The sequence below is a fragment of the Callithrix jacchus genome, chromosome 15 (genome assembly GCF_049354715.1).
Source record: "Callithrix jacchus isolate 240 chromosome 15, calJac240_pri, whole genome shotgun sequence".
NCBI lineage: Eukaryota > Metazoa > Chordata > Mammalia > Primates > Cebidae > Callithrix > Callithrix jacchus.
Genome location: NC_133516.1, coordinates 76,811,453 through 76,829,752, shown reverse-complemented (window position 1 = coordinate 76,829,752; position 18,300 = coordinate 76,811,453). Strand labels below are relative to the sequence as shown.

Below are 18,300 nucleotides of genomic sequence, written 5' to 3'. Positions count from 1 at the left end.
AGTCACATTGAGAGGAGAGTCAACCTGGGGTCGTGGCCTTGGGGAACTCGCCCTAGGTGAGCTTATCTTCCCAGGAGCCAGGCTCCAGGGCAGAGCTGTCTTGGGGGGAGGATGCTGTGATCTGGGCCCTCCCTGGGTTCCTGCACTTGCTAGGCTAGGGGGTGCCTCTTCCTGGGCAGCTGTTCCTCTCTGGAGTGCCAGCTGCCAGTGCTCTGCATCCTACAGGGAGCCTGACGGGGAGTGGCACTTGCCTTTCTCATCTCCATTTCTCTCTGGTCCCATGTGGCACACACTGAGGACTGGCACATCTTCCAAAAGCCATGTGGCCCCCTCCCAGCCCACAGCAGAAAGCCCAGACTCCTCAGCTCGGTCTAGCCTCCTCTCTGGCTACTGTCCTTGTCCACTGCTTGCCCTGGGCTGCTGGCCCTCCCCAGACCTGCCCCCCATGGCCAGAGTGGTTCACAGCTCCCAGGGCCACATGCAGGCTTCATCAGCTGCCTGCATGGGCCTGTGATGTAGGATGGTAGCTCTGCACCATTCAGCAGCGGTTGTTTGCCAGGAAGTGGCCTTGGCCTCTGGGCCCTGCAGTCCCCTGTTCTCACTGAGGTCCTGCAGGAGGTGTCTCTCGTCTGCATTTCCTCCTCACTTGCCTGTCTGCGGTGGAAATCCATGGACAGAGCCTGGCCACTCTGGGGAGGTGTGGAGGTCTCAGTGCATAACCTCAGGGGTGGTCAGAGGCTGAGGCTTCTCCAACCTAAATGCCCAGAACCTGAAGGGGGCAGGGGTGGAACTGGGCACACTAGACATGGCAGCTGCCCATCACTCACCCCATGATGTGTTGCACATAGGAGGGGTAGCGGAACTCCGTCCTGCTGGTGCCTTTCTTCTCCACATCCGCTCCTGTGGGCAGAGCCCAGACAGTCACCACCCAAGGTGGGACACCCAGGGCCACCCTAGATGGCAACTTAAACACAGGGCCCAGTGGGAGGCTAAGGAAGGACCCTTGAGGTCTTTTTTTCAAGTAAAAGAAAAGCAGAGGCATCTGTGGCTGGCATGCCACCATCTGTGTGGCTGGGCGCAGGGTGCATCTGCTTGCCGTGGATGCCGCATCAGCCTCCAGCACCAGAGCCTGCCACCTACAGGGAGGTGGACAGGGCTGGAGGGCTTCCCACTATGGACACTGTGCCTTTTGAATCTCAAACCCCATGAAAGAATTGCCCATTTTACAGAAGGAACTTTCCATCATGAAAAAGGAAAGCTGCAGTTTTGGAACTGGAACTTGTGCCCAAGTCTTGAACATGCTCTTCTTATGGGACTTTATGTTCCTAAAGCATGTGGAGAAACTGAGGCCCAGGGAGGCCAAGCTACCCAGGAGGGCCAGTGTCTAGAAGGCCTGGCAGAGGCACAGCAAAGCCTTGCTTGGGACTCGCTGGGCCACCAGTGGCTAAGTGAGGTGGGAGCCAGGGACGCTGGCCCGAGAGGCCAGGGTGGGGGCCCCTCCCTCTTTCTCCCTCCTACCTGCTCTCTGGGCCTCCAAGAGGAAGGCATTGCCATAGTCCCAGAAGAAGAAGTTCTCCTCCGCCAACCTGTTGATGGCTGAGACTTGCCTCCTCAGGCTGCAACAAGCCATGGGTCAGCACCACTAGTGCAAAGCTCTGGAGCCCCCTACATGTGGCACCCTCAGCCCCACCTACCATGCTCCCTGCAGACTGTTGCCTCAACGGCCCCTGATCCTTGGGTCAGCTCCACCTGCCTGGAATGCCCCCACCCCGGCATCTGTTTAGAACCTCTGCACCCTTCAAGACCCAGCAGGCAGCCCCTAAACAAACATTTTCTGGTCCCCAACCCCATCAGGCCCTGCAGAAAAACAGATGCTCCAGAGAGGGCCTCAGATCCCAGCATCTACTCAGTGCCATGCTGGACTGCACTGGGCATTCAGCAAATGTCACTCTAGCTTGTCCCCCTGCACTGCCAAGAGGTAGGTGTGTCATGACCTTGTCTGACAGGTGGAGGCAGAGGCTCAGATATGTTAAGGTCTTGCCCAAGGCTGCATAGCTGGTTGCTGGAGAACCAGGTGGCAGCCAGAGCAGGACAAGGCGGTCTGCCCAGGCCAAATGCTTCTGCCGCCCCCAACTCCGAGTAGCACCTTTCCTGGACCAGGTCCTTGAACACAGCAGGGTTGGAGGCCATGAGGCTCTGGGCCTCCGTGAAGCTGAGCTGCACAGGGTAGTAGCCGCCATTGAATGGGTTGTGGCAGGACGTCTGATCTGACCCCAGGTCCACCAAGCACTCCCCTGTCGTGTCCAATTCATAGACCAGGCGCTCCCTGGGGAAGCCATGGGGTGGTCAGTACAAGCCACGCAGTTTGGGCCCAAAGTCTGGGTCCAGCCAGGTGAGGATCAAAGCACATCTTCTTAACCACAAATCCAGCAGGCACAGCCCCAGCCAGACCCTGCTTTCCCTGTGGAAAGAGAACCTGTGGGAAGGCTGTGGACAGGGCAGGGACAGTTGCCCGGAGCCTGGGTAAGGGTGTGGCCACCAAGGGTGGCGCTGAACTGAGGCTCAAAGCTTTGTGTACCACAGCTCCTGGTTAGCACTGGGGTCTTTGCTCAGGTGGGCTCATCTGGGTTCCCAAGGTGGTTATTAACTCCCACCCCCCAACACTCACCAAAGAGCCACCACATTGCCATGGTAACCGAGGCTGAGCACCTCCTTTTTCTTCCGTGCTTCCCTGGAAGGACACAAGAGCAGAACTGGTGGCCCCCTGCACCTGTGCATAGGTGTCCCAGACACACCTGTACCCCAGCTGCACACAGGGCTGACCCAGTAGGCCACCAGAGGTATCGTGTGCAATCATGAGGCCCATGGGAGGGGCCATGGAGCATGCCTGCAGGACCCCAACTTAACTATAAAGGGAAAACCCAGACCCAAATACCCCAGACCAGAAAACTGGCATGGCAGCAGCAAAACTCTGCCTGGTCGATCCATGGAATTCAGGTTATTGATGTGGGACCTCCACAAGGATCTTTACAGAACCCATCCAAGGTGGTCCCAGAGTTGCAGAATTCACTAAAGATGATTCCCAAAATTATTTAGAAAAAAAGAAAAATCAAAGCACATTTTGGGGAACAGATTTGAACAGGCCTTGCAGGTAGTAGAGGTATCAAAAGGCAACAATATGTAGGGAAGGTGGTGTGGCCCCCCTGTGAGAGACCAGATTTACTGCTCCCTGGGCCTGGCCTGGAGAAGCCAGAGGAAGCCAGGTACCTCCTCTCCCCCAGGGGTGAAAGGTTGACAGCCCCAGGGCAGCAGGGAGGCCAGTCTAAACCAGGGCTTGTTGCAATCCCAGCTGAAGGACCTCAGAGCAGGGGGACTGTGAGCTCCTAGGAGCTCACTCCATTCCCATTGGTCCTCCCCAGCTCAGGGGCTATGGAAGTGTGGCAGACAGGTTGCTAGAAGCAATTCCTTAAAATGATTTTGATGTATGTGTATGTGTGTGTGTGTTCATGTGTGTATGTGTATGCATGTGTACATATATATGTATATGTGTGTATATGCATTTGTGTATGTATGTGTGTGAGAATATCTGTTGGCATGTACATGTGTGTTGTTTGTGTGTGTGTGTGTGTGTGTTTATGGCATGTGCATGTTTCTGTGTGTATATGGTGTTGAAGTGTGTTTATGTGTTTGTGCTTATGTGTGTTGTGTCTGTGTGCATGTATATGTGTGTGAATGTGTTATGTGCATGCATTTGTGTTGTGTTATGTGTGCTGTGTGTGTGTGCTTATGTGTTGTGTGTTTATGTGCTTGTATGCTTATGTATGTGTTATGTGTTCATGTTTGTATATATTATGTATTTATGTGTTTATGTGTGTATAACTATGTGAATTGTGTTGTGTGTGGTTTGTTTATGCACATTTGTGTGTGCATGTATGTCTGTGTCTGTGTGTGCATGTGTGTGCTGTTTGCATGTGTGTACATGCATGTGTTGTGTGTCTGTGTGTTTGTGTTTATGTGTGGGTCATGTATGTGTTGTGGGCATGTACATGTGTGTTGTTTGTGTGTCTGTGTGTTTATGGCATGTGCATGTTTGTGTGTGTGTATGGTGTTGAAGTGTGTTTATGTGTTTGTGCTTATGTGTGCTGTGTCTGTGTTTGTGCATGTATATGTGTGTGAATGTGTGTTATGTGCATGCATTTGTGTTGTTATGTGTGCTGTGTATGTGTGTGTTTACGTGTTGTTAGGGTTTATGTGCATGCATTTGTGTTGTTATGTGTGCTGTGTATGTGTGTGTTTATGTGTTGTGTTTATGTGCTTTTATGTTTATGTATGTGTTTGTGTTCATGTTTGTATATGTTATGTATTTATGTGTGTATATGTATGTGAATTGTGTTGTGTGTGCATGTTTATGCACGTTTGTGTGTGCATGTGTGTATGTCTGTCTGTGTGTGCATGTGTGTGCTCTTTGCATGTGTGTACATGCATGTGTTGTGTGTCTGTGTTTGTGTGTGTCTGTGTGTGTTTATGTGTGGGTCATGTATTTGTGTGGCTGTGTCAGTATGTATATGTATGTGTTACATGTCTGAGTGTGTTTATGTGCATGCACGTGTGCAAGTGTGTATATGTGTGTGCTGTGTTCAAGCATGTGCACATGTGTTAGTATGTTGTGTCCTCTGTGTATGTATGTGCATGTGTGTTAAGTGTGTGTGTTAAGTGTGTATGTGTATTTATGTGTTTATGTATGTGTGGTTATATGTGTGTGCATGTGTCTGTGTGTCTGTACACGCACACACTCAGGATGCTAAACAGCCTGAATAGGGATGGGAGTTAGGTTGGGAAGCCCTTCACAGCACACCTGGAGTGTGGAGTTTCTTCTATCATTGATGAAAAGTTATCTGAGAGTTCTGAAGAGGGTGCAGTGTGGTTGGATTGGTATTTTAGAATGATCTAGGTCAAAATAATTTACTGCATTATTTCTCAAATTTTTTGTTTACATTTTCATCCGAAACAGCTTTTAAGCCCCTGTGGAGATTCTACTTGTAGACAGGTGGGGAACCACCGCACCGATGTGCCTTCCCCAAATAGGACTCCTCTCTGCACAGCAAATTGAGAAGATGCTTCAAAGGCAGCATCCAAGGAGAAGTCCCCAGGGCAGTCTTCACACCGTCCCACTGAAATACCGCTGGAGACATCACTGGGGCAAGTGGGGGAGGGGGAGGGCGAGAAGACTCCCACAAACTGCCACCCAGCCCCTCAGCTCCAGGGGGAAGCTCTGGCCTGGAGCACAGAGATGGAGCGCACGCCTCGCCGGGCTGCCTGTTGCCACTGCAACAGCTGGAGGCAGCCCCTACCAGGGGCCAGCTCTACCAGACCACACAGCAAGAAAAACACGACTCGCAGAACCAGGGCGGAGCGCGGGAGCCCCGAGAAGGCTGTCCAAAGCCCATCAGAGCCAAGGGTCTGAGCACCAAGCCTGCAGCCCAGCAGCCACCTCCACACCGGCAACAACAGAATACTGGAGGCCCTTCCAGAGGCTTCTGCCTTATCACCATCTGTGGGTCAGCCCTTGTGGGCTTGTGTGTGTGTGTGTGTGCATGTATGTGTGGACAGCTGTCAGGCATTAGACAGGCCCACACCAAGCTGCCCCCCAGGGGTCCTCTTGTGGTTTCCCACTGCCATGTGTCAGGTGTCTGGAGTACAGCTTGGAGCTGTACCTGAGCCTCTTGATGCATTGGTCCAAGCTGTCAGTCACTTCCATCAGCCAGCCCTGCTTGTGGCGTTTCTCAAGGGCTGCTTTATCCACCTGGGGTAGTGAGACATAGAGCCACCTGGTTACAAATCTTCCCTAAGTATATCATCCTCGACTATGAAGGCGCCACCCCCTGTACGTCCCTCGCTTTTCTATAACACAGTCTCAGGGCAGACACCACGAGCTGCCCTCCCACTATTTATTCCTTCTCCTGCCTCCCTTATCAGCAGAACCCAGGTGGGGTTCAGGGTGACATAGTTCAGCCCCAGGAGAAGATCTATCTCCAAGCAAATCACATAGACCTGTCCACAATCTCCATCCTCCCTTGTACATAAGAACATCAATTTCATCCAAGACTAAACAATGAGATAAAAGAAGGGAGTTTAAAGACATAACTTTCCTGATGAAATAGAGTTGTAGCACACACTTCCCTCTCATGTTCAAGAGGTCTTTTTGTCTTGAACATGGATGGGATGGCTGGGGAGGGGGCAGCAATTGTTTCTACAAGGGAGGCCCAAGGGAATCCAGAGATATTAGCATCATTGAACTGCAGACCAATGCCAGCACTGCTGGTTACATGAGAAAAATAAGATCCTACTGACACAAGCTGCTGCAGTAGGCTTCCTGTTACCTGCAGCTCAGTGTACTCCTAACAGTCACAGGTATGTACAGCGCAGGTTTGGCATCAACTGGGTGTAAATCCCACTGGCACATATCGCCAAGGCTTCCTCAAGGCTCCTTGCCTCTTCTACTTCCTACTTCCCTTCCTCGTCTTAGCACCCACCAAAGAAAGATGTCAGAGCCTATTACAGTTGGGGCATATTTGTCCCCCAAACCTCATGTTGACATTTGATCCCTAGTGTTGGAGGTGGGGCCTGATGGGGGGTGTTTGGGTCATGGGGGCTTGATGCAGTCCTTGCAGCAATGACTGAGTTCTTGCTCTGTTGGTTCCCATAGAAGCTGGTTGTTTAAAAGCTCCAGCAGCCCCCTCTCCTCTCCCCACTCTCCCTTTCTCACTGTGTGACCCACCAGCCCCCCTTCACATTCCACCAGGAGTGGAAGCTTCCTGAGGCCTCACTAGAAGCAGACACGGGTGCCATGCTTCCTGTACCACCTGTAGAACTGAGTCAAATAAACCTCTTTTCTTTATAAATTAGCCTCCGGTGTTCCTTTATAGAAACTCAAAGAACTAAGATGGGGTCACTGAGGAAAAGCTGCCTGCACTCTCTCTATGGAGGATGGCCTGTCTGTCTCCCCACCTGTTCAAGATGGGGAGTCTATGAGTTCATTTATTAACACAATTCATTCCCTCCCATCTGTATTTCAGGGATGTGGTGGGATACAGGAAAGCCATACCCACAAATAGTCACAGTTTTGTGGGAGAGCAGCCAACAGGCATTGCCCATGCAGGGTGATGGACACTTTGAAGGCAGGAAGCTTATGCGGCCATGGGATCCCACCCAGTGAGATCCAGTGAGGCTTTGCAGATGAGGCGAGGGCAGGCTGGGCAAGGGAGGATGAGAAGAGGGAGTCTGTGGTATGAGGGTTCCTGGAGAAAGGAGGGAGGGAGGGACACAGGCAGGAGCAAAGGCCAGGACCCCCCAGCTCACCTCTGCTATCACGCCAATGCACCCCACAATGACCGCGGCCTTGGCCTGAGCCCCACTCATTCCACCAAGCCCAGAGGTGACAAAGACCTTTCCAGCCAAATCCTCGATGTCCAGGTACCGACGTGCAGCATTCAACACAGTGAGCTGCAGGGAGAAAAGGTGGGGGCTCACTGCCCACTCCCAGCCTGTCCCTATGCTCAGACACCCATAGCCAGGCATGGCCCCATCTCTTACCACAGTGCCGTGGACGATTCCCTGGGGACCAATGTAGCAGTAGCTACCTGCTGTCATCTGGCCGTACCTGACCACAAGGAGAGAAGCCCAACCAAGGGCTCAGCCAGTGCCAGGCCCAGATCTTCCCAGACACTCCCTTTAGAAGGTTGAAAATTAGTATTTAACTATGCAAGAGGCATTAATATATTCTCCTTTACATAAAATAGAGAGAGAACACAACAAGGCTATGGACACCCTGGTCCCCCTTTTTTTTTTTTTTTTTTTTGAGACGAAGTTTTGCTCTTGTTACCCAGGCTGGAGAGCAATGGCACGATCTCGGCTCACCACAACCTCCACCTCCTGGGTTCAAGCAATTCTCCTGCCTCAGCCTCCCGAGTAGCTGGGACTATAGGCGCATACCACCATGCACAGCTAATTTTTTGTATTTTTAGTAGAGATGGGGTTTCACCTTTTTGATCAAGATGGCCTCGATCTCTTGACCTTGTGATCCACCCGCCTCGGCCTCCCAAAGTGCTGGGATTATAGGCCTCACCCTGGTCCCCTCTTGCCTCCCAGACAATTTACAAGCAGATTTTGTTTTGTTAAAAACTATAGTATAGGGCAGGGCATGGTGGCTTATGCCTATAATCCCAGCACTTTGGGTGGGTGGATCACGAGGTCAACAGATCGAGACCATCCTGGACAAGAGGGTGAAACCCCATCTCTACTAAACATACAAAAATTAGCCAGGCGTGGTGGCGGCACCTGTAATCCCAGCTAATCGGGAGGCTGAGGCAGGAGAATCACTTGAACTTGGGGGGTGGAGGTTGAAGTGAGCTGAGATCAAGCCACTGCACTCTGGCGTGGCGACAGAGCAAGACTCCATCTCAAAAAAAAAAAAAAAAGTAGTGTAATTGGTGAAGAATTGCTTTGGGGAATATTTGGCTGCATGGACTCCTGCTGAACGTGTGCAGTACGCCCATGCCAATGCTTACACCAGGCAGAGACACACACAACAATGTTCGCCACAACTTTTGTGCAGGGGCCAAGACCTGAAGATGCTGAGATGCCCCTCCACTGGAGACAATAGAAATGAGTGGCAGCGTATGTGCCGCATAAAACACCTAATAGCAGAGAGGGACAGGGCCTTGCACTGCATCATGGAAGCAAGCCAGATTGAGAGGCAAGAGGGTTAAATAAATTAGTGCAATTGAACATCGCAGGTAAAGGAAGAGTACTTGAGATCTGCTTGAAATGCAACAATCTCCTAGCTGTCTTGTGAAGGTGGGAAAGGCAAGGCACAGAGGCCAGCTCAAATGGTTTAAACACCTAAATCACCAAGTCCTCATGCATAGAAAGTGTTCAGAAGGACACAGGAGACATTGTCAACTGGAGAATCTAGGATGCGAGAGAGATCTCCTTTTCATTTAGTTCCATTTATAATGCTTGATGAAACAGTGTGCATTGTTGGGTGCAGTGGCTCATGCCTGTAATCCCACCACTTTGGGAGGCCGAGGTGGGCAGATCACCTGAGGTCAGTAGTTTGAGACCAGCCTGGCCAACATGGTGAAACCCCATCTCTGCTAAAAATACAAAAAATTAGCCTGGCGTGGTGGCACACACCTGTAATCCCAACTACTTGGGAGGCTGAGGCAGGAGAATTGCTTGAACCTGGTAGGCGGAGGTTGCAGTGAGCCAAGATTGCACCATTGCACTCCAACTGGGCAACAAGAGCTAAACTCCATCTCAATTAAAAAAAAAAGAAAAAGAAAAAGAAAAAAAATAGTTTGCATTACGTTTATAACAAACGACAAGCTGTCACTTCCTGAGAAGGGGTGTGAGAGACCTCTCTGGGGCAAGGGCAGCGTTCCATGCCTAATGGGTTTTGGTTGCACAGATGCATACTTTGTCAGAACCGAAAATGTGGCGCACGTAAGATGTGTACATCTCATTATATGCGAGTTTCGCCTCAAAAAAAAAAACCTTTAAACAAATATTGAATTACAGTCAGCCATATTTGCAATGGACTTTGAGAAGCATCAAAAAAACAAGTTGAATGGATGGATAGGTAGAAGGACAGATAGCCACATGAGAAGGTGAGTATGGTAGGTAGCATATTCAATACAAAAATTTGGTGACATTCACTGTAAATTTGGTCAATTTTCTGTATGTTTGAGATTGTTCATAATTAAATGTTGGAAAAGGCAGCATCTAAAATTGTAGGTTCTCTTGCATTCAAGAATATAAAATTTATAAGCATATACATGAAACTACTAGGGAATATGTAAAAATAAAATTAATCATGCTACAGTTCTGTGATTGTGTTTTTCAAGACTTGTATTTAATATCACCATTTTGCTTTATAATGACCCATGGTTATTGGGGAAACACCACCTAAATAGACTGAAATAGTGACTTACATTGTAACCCCCAAGGCAAAGAGCTTCTCATACTCCATCCGGGAGGAGTAGTTGGGAATGACCTGGAGAAGAGGATGGGGCAGGGAGTGGGGCTGAGAGCTTGGAAAGGGAGCACAGATCCCCGGGGGTTGACGGACAGCGGCAGGGCACTGGGCTCTCCTCCTGGCGTCAGCACCCACTCTTTGGAGCCCCAGGCAGGAGCTGTGTCAGCTGCTGGGGACCCACCATCCCATTGGTGATGACGAGCCGTGGGGCACTGCGGCTGCTGGGGAAGAGGCCGAGCGGGTGCCCGCTGTACATGACCAAAGTCTGCTCCTCTGTCATCTTCGACAAGTAGGACATGGTCAGCCAGAACTTGGGGAAGAGCAGAGCATAGGGACTCTGTCAACGGAAGCAGCACCCCATGCCCAGCCCCACACCACTGTCCACGCCCAGAGAGCTCCCGCAGGCCCCAAGGTCTCCATTCCACTCCGGTGGCCCTGGTGCCACCCTCAGCACCACCTCACTCATTCCTGTAACCTGAAACTTCCCCACAGACTCTCCAATGCTGGAGCCTCAGGTGCCAGGGAGGCAGAGGCCTATGTCCTGAGCCACCGGTTGTAAGATCCTAGGCCAGAGCTCCAGACTAGGGGAAAGGCCAGGGTGGGGCGAGGCCACACAGTATGCAGTACCTGAGCCCAGTTGCTGAACACTTGCCCATTTCCTCCATAGGTCACCAGCTCCTGAGGAAACTGAGGAAGACATGGGGTCATCTGAGATGAGGGCCTGGGAAGAGCCTATGGAGTCACAAACAAGGAGAGAAAGGGCCCCCAACCCCTGGAAGCCCAGTGGGGCAAGAGGAGAAGCCAGACACATCTGCAAGAACATGGGCCCCAGCTGCCACTGGAGCAGGGGCTCACCTTGGGGTTAGGGGTGAATCTGGGTCTGGGGTCACTCGAGGAACTCAGCCTGGGTTCAAAGGCAGGGTTGATCTGTGACCAGAGTCTGGGGCCAGGGCCAGGGTTTAGGGCATTCCCACCTACTAGGTGAAGTGGTCACATTCTAGCAACATATTTCCCCCAAGGAATGCAGGAACACACCCAAGAGGCATTCCATTCCCAAATATGGGGAGCTGCTCTATAGACTGGCTCAGGGTACCCATGACAGGCACATGTGGCTTTTCAGCTCTGCTTCCTGCATAGATACACCCCGGTATAGAAGACTCAGTATGAAAAAAATGTAAAATATTAATGTAACGTAAAATAAAAGTAAAACGTAAAATAAACTTTAATAATGTTTACATTGATTACATGTTAAAATAATAATATTTTGGAGCCAGGCGTGGTGGCGGGTGCTTGTAGTCCCAGCTACCGGGGAGGCTGAAGTAGGTGGATCGCTTGAGACCAGGAGGTTGAGGCTGCAGTGAGCCAAGATCAAGCCACTGCACCCCAGAATGGGTAACAGAGACCCTGTCTCTAAAAACAAAAAAGTAAAAACATAGATTTTGGATATATCAGGATGAATAACATACGGTGTAAATCTGTTTATTTTTACTTTCTCATGTGGCTGTTAGAACATTTAAAATAACACGTGTCCACTGCAGCCACGGTGACGTCCTGGTTTTGAGGCTGCACTACAGCCACTGGGAGAAGCTGAGGGAAGGACCAGGGACCTCTCTTACTAGCTTCGCAACTTCCTTTGAGTCTATAATTATCCCAAAATTAAAAGCTTGAAAGAATGACACGTGTGTCTCGCATTCTGTTTCTGCTGGGCAGTACTGGGACTCAGTTTCCCTGGCTATTACCTGGGCTACGGCAGGGTCCAGGTTGTTCATGATCATGTGCATGATGGCGGCAGCCGCTTTTGTCCGGCAGGGGTACTGCTCAACTGGGTAGGCCCTGCAAGGCAAAGCCCAACTGCCAGGCTGCCCTTCCTGCCAAAGTGCAGTGTCCAGCCCCGCCCCACCCAGCCCCTGGCCGAACAGGCCGGGACAGCCAGACCCAGGGTCTGCAGGAGCATACAGTGGGGGCTCCAGCGCCACTAAGGCCAACCCTGTGGTGCTCAGTTAGCTGGAGTTCTTACACTTCCAGGGAGGGGGCATTCCGGCCCCACCCCAGCTGCCCTCCCTCCCGACTTCACATGGTCTACCCAGGAGACAGCTGCTGGCAAAGAAGAACTGACAGCTGCTCTCCAGAAGCCTCTTTCTCTGGGTAAGCTGAGTTTATTCACTTGTTTCTTCATTCATTCAACAAGCACTTTTGGGTACCAATTCTCCAGCAGGTGCCAGGACCAGAGGTACTGGCTGGAGTGAGGAACTTGGCTCCTACTTTAAAGGGAACAGCATTCCCTGGGATGACTCAAGGCAAGCCTGGGCTGCTGGCACCTTCGGGAACAATCAAGTGCAGAAATGCAGGCTCAAAGCCCCACTCCAGAACTGCTGGGTCTGAAACTGGGGTGAGGCCTGGCAGCCCATGTTCCCACAAGGCCTCCAGGGCTGCTGTGCACACTGTAGCTTGAGAGCCTCATCGAGATCGTGGGGTATGTGAAGTCACTGCCAGAGCTCCCTAAAGCTCTCCCTGCCCTCTGGCAGAACGACAAGCCCTGGCTTTTGAAAGGGGTTTTGTATACAATTTGGCTCCAGAATTGCACAGGACTGGCTGCACAGGACCCATGGGCCGGGTCTGAGAGACCTGAGAAGCTGCCCCTGTCTTCTGGCCAGGCTCAGGGGCTGCAGCAAACGCTTGGCTCCAGCTCCCAAGGTGATGGCACAGAATCTTCTCTCCCCTGCCTCCTAGTCTGGACAGATTGGGTTTCCCCCTCACTACTGACTCCCCCATGTCCCTGGCAGGAGCTGCCTGCCCCTCTGGGTCCCTTTGAAGCTGTGCCCACAAGGCTGACCTCATTTCAATGTCAGGGCAAAACCGGTACATGTAGATGTGCCCATACTGTTGCAGCTCCTGGGCAAACTCTGGGGCCAGCACATTCTGGACATCAGGGGGGAAGTAGCGCAGGGCGTTCCTCAGTGCCAGCTGTGGGAGGAGAGCGAAGAGAAGATGGCGGCTGGGGTTCCAGGCTCGGCGTTCTGATGCCCCATAATGGGCCATCCTCCTCCCACATGGATTTGCCTCTGCTCCACTCAGAAGCCTGTTGCCCACCCAGAGACTGCCTGGTTCTCACCCCAGGCCCATCTACAGTGTCACCTCCTGCAGAAAGCCTTCCCTGATTGCCCCCTCCTGCCTCTTTCATGAAGGCAGACTGATCCCTCTCTCTTCTTGCTTAGGGTGAACGATCTGTTCTGGGGATGGCACTGCTTCCCCCCAGGGAGGGACCAGAGAGGGGCCTGCCTGAGGCTTGTGGCTATGGTGCAGGATGCAGAGGCTCCAACGGGGAGAGTAGACCCAACAAAGCCTTAAGTACCCTGTGCAGGTACATACAAGAAAAAGCTGTCAAAAACAACATGTATTTACACACACATGAACTCTTGATCATGAGACACAGGAAGCAATTGCTATGGCTGCCCAGATATACGCATCCCTATTCCATGGAACAAGACTCTCCTATGTGGGTTCTAATATATCCATCCTGTCTAGCTCCTTTCATTTCACTTTCAAATCTATACTGCTTGCATCCCCTAAACTGATTTCACAGCCTGCTGGTAGGCGGTAGCTGCCGTCTGAGAGCACTGTCCTCACTGTTGTAAAGGCAGTACCAGCCACAGCCCTGGGACTTGATGGGACGTTTTACTAATGTGCTACACAAGGAGGACCTCTCATAATCAGTTGTGTCAACTGCATTAGAAATATTGTTCAGGTAATTACACAGCTCAAAAAGTACAACACAGGTTCTGTGAAAATGAGTGCATTTAAAATGGTGTCAGTTCACGGAAGTAACTCAGCCATTCTTAAAAGTGAAATGTGTAAGAAGCTCGATCTGTTCTGAAATGAAGCACAAACTTGTGCCGTCAACAAAGAACATTCTGGCAATTTTCTCAAAGCCTAAATACAGCCCCAAAGCTCTGTCTGCCACATTTTCCTCTTGTATAAAATTTCCATTTGCTGAAGATTGAATTTTTCTTTATTGCTGAAATTCAGTAATTTAGCCTAGATATGTCTTAATGTCGATTATGTTACATCAAGGGTTTTTTTTCTTTCCAGGATAAACTATATCTTTTTATCTGCAATTTTGTGGTTTTACTTAGTTCATGACAGTTGTCACGTATTTTGGCTTAATACTTCATCCTCTGTGTCTAAAGTCACCTAACAGTCCTGCAATACATATTCTTTAGGTGGGGAAGGAAGGCTCACTGTCTCTGGCCTGGATTTAATCCTCCACACCTGACTAGGGGCAGCTGTCAGCACTAAAACAAGACGATGGGGCTCACCCATGACCTGCCCAAGGCCCTGCAACAGGCCTGTGGATGGCCTGGAGGGTGGCCCAGTGCCTCCACCTACCCTGGCAACTTCAGCAGAGGAGGAGTGTCAGGCTAAGCAGGGCCCACTGTTCCTAGGAAGGGCTGCATGGTGTGATGAAGCCCACTGCTTCCCGATGACCATGGAACAGTGGGCAATGCTGCACTGACTGCATGCCGCTCCCTCCAGAAACAGCACGGCCCTGCCAGAATTTTTATATGTTTATGCTATGAAAAATATAAGGCCGGGCGCGGTGGCTCCTGCCTGTAATCCCAGCACTTTGGGAGACCAAGGTAGGAGGATCAGTTGAGGCCAGGAGTTCCAGACCAGCTTGGGCAACATCGAGAAACCCCCATCTCTACAAAAAATTTAAAAATAGCCAGGCATGGTGCATATGCCTGTGGTCCCAGCTACTCAAGAGGCTGAGGTAGGAGGATGGCTTGAGCCCAGGCATTTGAGGTTACAGTGACCTTTGATCACGCTGCTGCACTCCAGCCTGGACAAAGCTAGACTCTGTCTCTAAAGTGTTTAAATTCACAGACACACACACACACACACATACACACACACATACACACACACATAAATGAACTGTTGAAACATGTAAAGGTAAACCAGGTTAATCTGATATGTAACATTTGTGCCAAGAAATGAGGTTTACAAGACACACTAAGAAAGCAAAGAAAAGCAATGATTTAATATCACTGCATTTTCGTTGTTTCTTGATTGCAGCCCGGTGAAACCTGCTTCGGATTTCTGACCTCTGGAACTGCAGAAGAATAAATATGTGTTGTTTTAAGCCACTGCACTTGTGGCGATTTATTACAGTAGATGTGGGAAGCTAATACAGGCAGTAACGGAACCCTGCCTCGGGCATCAGGGCACCTGTGCCAGGCACATGCCTGTCCTGCATGGTGGCTGAGCACCAAAATGAAAGGACGCCAGCCTTTGACGTTGTTCAGCCCGCAGAGCAGGGTGTGTGTGCGTGCGTGTTCAGCCTAGGACTTACTTTCATTCTAACCTGGCAGTCAGCTTGTGGGGCAGTAAACGTTGCCCACCTGAAAGTTTCTGACTGTCACTATTTCTGCCAGAAATCATGGCCATTATCCAAATGGCTTGGCTTTGTTTGAGTCACCCCTCTTCCTGCACCCCTCTAGCTCAGCCTTCATCAGGGTCCTCACCAGCTCTAGGCCGAGGCTGCGTTGAGAGCCAGGGGCTGCAGCCAGACTTCCAGAGTGCAGGCAGCACTCTGGCTTTCACAGGCTGCAGTGGCTTTTAGGATGCTGTGGCACGGGCCTGCCACATGGCGCACACATACTTCCCCTCTCTGACTGCCCCTTCCCCATCTGTAAAGTGGGCATAATAACAGTACCCACCTCGGAGGACTTCCCTGGGGACTCAATGTGTTGAGGTACTTAGAATAGCCCCAGGCACACATAAGTACATAAGAGTGCCCAGCTGTCAAAGCTGTTATCTCCCACACTTGTGGGCCTCCATGCTGCCCCTCCTTTCTTCCAGCCAGACCTCTGCCCACCCCACCCCTCTGGAACCTCCACAGAAGCCTTTATGCTCTGGGGTGGGGGTGTTGTTAAGCAGCAGGGACACCCCTATTTAGAAACCTTCATGGGCTCCCTATTGCCCATCTGCTAAGGCCATACTGCTCCCAGCATTCAGGGTCCTCCATCAGCCAGCTGGGTCTGGCTCTCCAAGCTCAACACCAAGCCCCGGTCTGCACAGAACCTCCTCCATCCTGACACACCTCAGACAGACCCGTCTTCACATCTGTGCACACTGCCTCCCCTTGTCTCCAAACTCTTGGGCCTTTCTTCTTTCCCAGGCTAAGAACCCTGCCCAAGCTGCCATAGCCACCTCTTCCAAGAAGTCCTCTCAGATTCCTCCTGAGGCTGAAATATTATGGGATCTTAGTCAGGGCTCTTAGTTCGACTCTTATTCATTCAGCAAACATCTACTGCTATCACTGGAGATCCCAAAATGAACCTGGTAGAGACCCTGAAATGAACCCCTGCCCTCAAGAAGTTCAGGAGAGAAGGACTTCGGTAGTGACAGGGACACAGATGTGTGGCCATCTAAAGATCTGCTGTCGGATGCCCAGCACTGGCACTTGGGTGGGGTGGATTTGGGAAAAAGGTCACTAGGAAAAACTGTGCATGGGGGAGGTACTGAAGACATTTCTAACAGGGGAACTGATCCTGTCATGTGACTGAAGTTTCCCTGTGCATGGTGAGAGCTGTGTCAGGCACATGCTGAGAGTGTCCTGTTTAACTTGGCAAAGGAAGGCCCCTCTCCAGTCACAGAGAGAGCTCCGTTAAACACCAGCAAAGAATGATGTGCACATTAGTTCATCCAAATAACGAAACACTACACAGCCATTTGAAGACAGCGCCCTCTAAAGGCACCAAGAAGGAACAATCTAGAAAAAAACGAACGTGTATAGGCGCTTCCCCATGTATTTTTAAGAAGGATCACAGAAGTCTTGGGCACCCCACAGATGCACAGAGTGTGTTTCTGAAACTCTTGAGCAGTTTTCAGTAAAGAAACAGTGGGAGGAAAGTCTATATAACCGTGTGGCCTACTTTATTTCATTCGGGCTTCCCCACAACCGCCTGCTGTCATAAGTTTCATCTTCAGCTTACAAATGCCAAAAAAAAAAAAGCCATGGCAACTCTGGAAGGTGAACTTGGGAAGTTACACCTCTAGACATTTGACTTCTTATCTCAAAAATTATTTTCAAATACTCAAGTTAAAGATCAATAAAACACATTTAAATAAGAAATAGAAAGCAAGTGGCAGGACTCAGGGAGCTGCCCATAAAGGAAGGAGAGGCAGCTCTGCACCCACTCCTGCTCCAGCTCCAGGATGCCCTGGCCTTCAAGCAAAGGGGGACACACCTCAGCAAAACCCAGGTGGCCGCACCTCCACCTGGAGGTGCCTTCTCCTTCCAGCACAAGACACCCCGGGAGCTGAACACAGCCACGGTGCATCACAGGAGATGTGCAGGTGGCAGGGCCCTGGGGTGAAGGTCCAGGCACCGGTGCCCAGCAGAGAGGTGACCAAGGGGGAAGAAACATTAACACCACCTAGACAAACATGGAGATGGGCCAAGGGGAGGGGCAAAAGAACTGGACCACCTGCTTGCAATCTGCCCCCAAGTACCTGAAACCTACCCGCCCCCTCTCCAGCACTCACCACTTAACCGTCCCCCCAGTGCCTACCACTACCCTCCCCCGTCCCCACCACCCACCACCCACCACCCACTCTCCCCCACCCCCTAATGACCACCATCTACCCTACTCCCACCCCCCAACACCCACCACCTACCCTCCCATGCCCCCAGTGCCCAACACCTACCCTCTCCCCCAATGCCCACCATCTACCCTCTACACCTACCCTCCCCCACCCCCAATGCCCATCTACCCTCCCCCCACCCCAATGCCCACCACCTACCCTCTCCCACCCTCCAGCACCCAACACCTATCCTCCCCCATCCCCCCAGTGCCCACCACCCACCCTCCCTCCACTCCCAACACCCGACACCTACCCTCTCCACCTCCAATGCTCACCACCTACCCTCCCCATCCCCCAGTGCCTGCGACCTACACTCCTCCTGCCCCCCAGCACCTAGCACCTACCCACCCCCACATCATCCCAGCACCCACCACCTACTTTCCCTCCACGCTTCAGCCCCCACCACCTCCCCTCCCCTTGTTTCCCAGCACTCATCACCTACCCTACTATCCTGCTGGCTTCTCTTCCATTTCCTTTTCCCTCCAACACCAGCTCCACCTGCCCCCAGCGCCCTATGCCCACAAGGACCCCGAGCATACCCCTAGCCCTTCAATTCCCCTCCACCCCACTCCCACCAACCCGCTTCCCCCTTCCCCAGCACCGGCTCCACCCTG

General features: G+C 51.4%; 1 protein-coding gene across 6 annotated transcripts in view; it reads right to left on the bottom strand.

The window, feature by feature from the left end:
• Positions 1-18,300, bottom strand: part of UROC1 (urocanate hydratase 1) — a 59,707-nt gene that overhangs the window by 17,115 nt on the left and 24,292 nt on the right. For all 6 annotated transcript variants that reach the window (XM_008982287.5, XM_035273935.3, XM_078351876.1 and 3 more), the window contains 12 exons: positions 12,870-13,000; positions 11,776-11,869; positions 10,664-10,723; positions 10,218-10,346; positions 9,993-10,054; positions 7,594-7,660; positions 7,360-7,503; positions 5,715-5,803; positions 2,669-2,731; positions 2,147-2,326; positions 1,519-1,616; positions 828-900 (listed from right to left, as the gene is read on the bottom strand). In XM_008982287.5, the coding sequence (XP_008980535.2) occupies positions 828-900; positions 1,519-1,616; positions 2,147-2,326; positions 2,669-2,731; positions 5,715-5,803; positions 7,360-7,503; positions 7,594-7,660; positions 9,993-10,054; positions 10,218-10,346; positions 10,664-10,723; positions 11,776-11,869; positions 12,870-12,901 (1,091 nt within the window). In that variant the 5' untranslated portion in view covers positions 12,902-13,000. The remainder of the gene's footprint in view (positions 1-827; positions 901-1,518; positions 1,617-2,146; positions 2,327-2,668; positions 2,732-5,714; positions 5,804-7,359; positions 7,504-7,593; positions 7,661-9,992; positions 10,055-10,217; positions 10,347-10,663; positions 10,724-11,775; positions 11,870-12,869; positions 13,001-18,300) is intronic.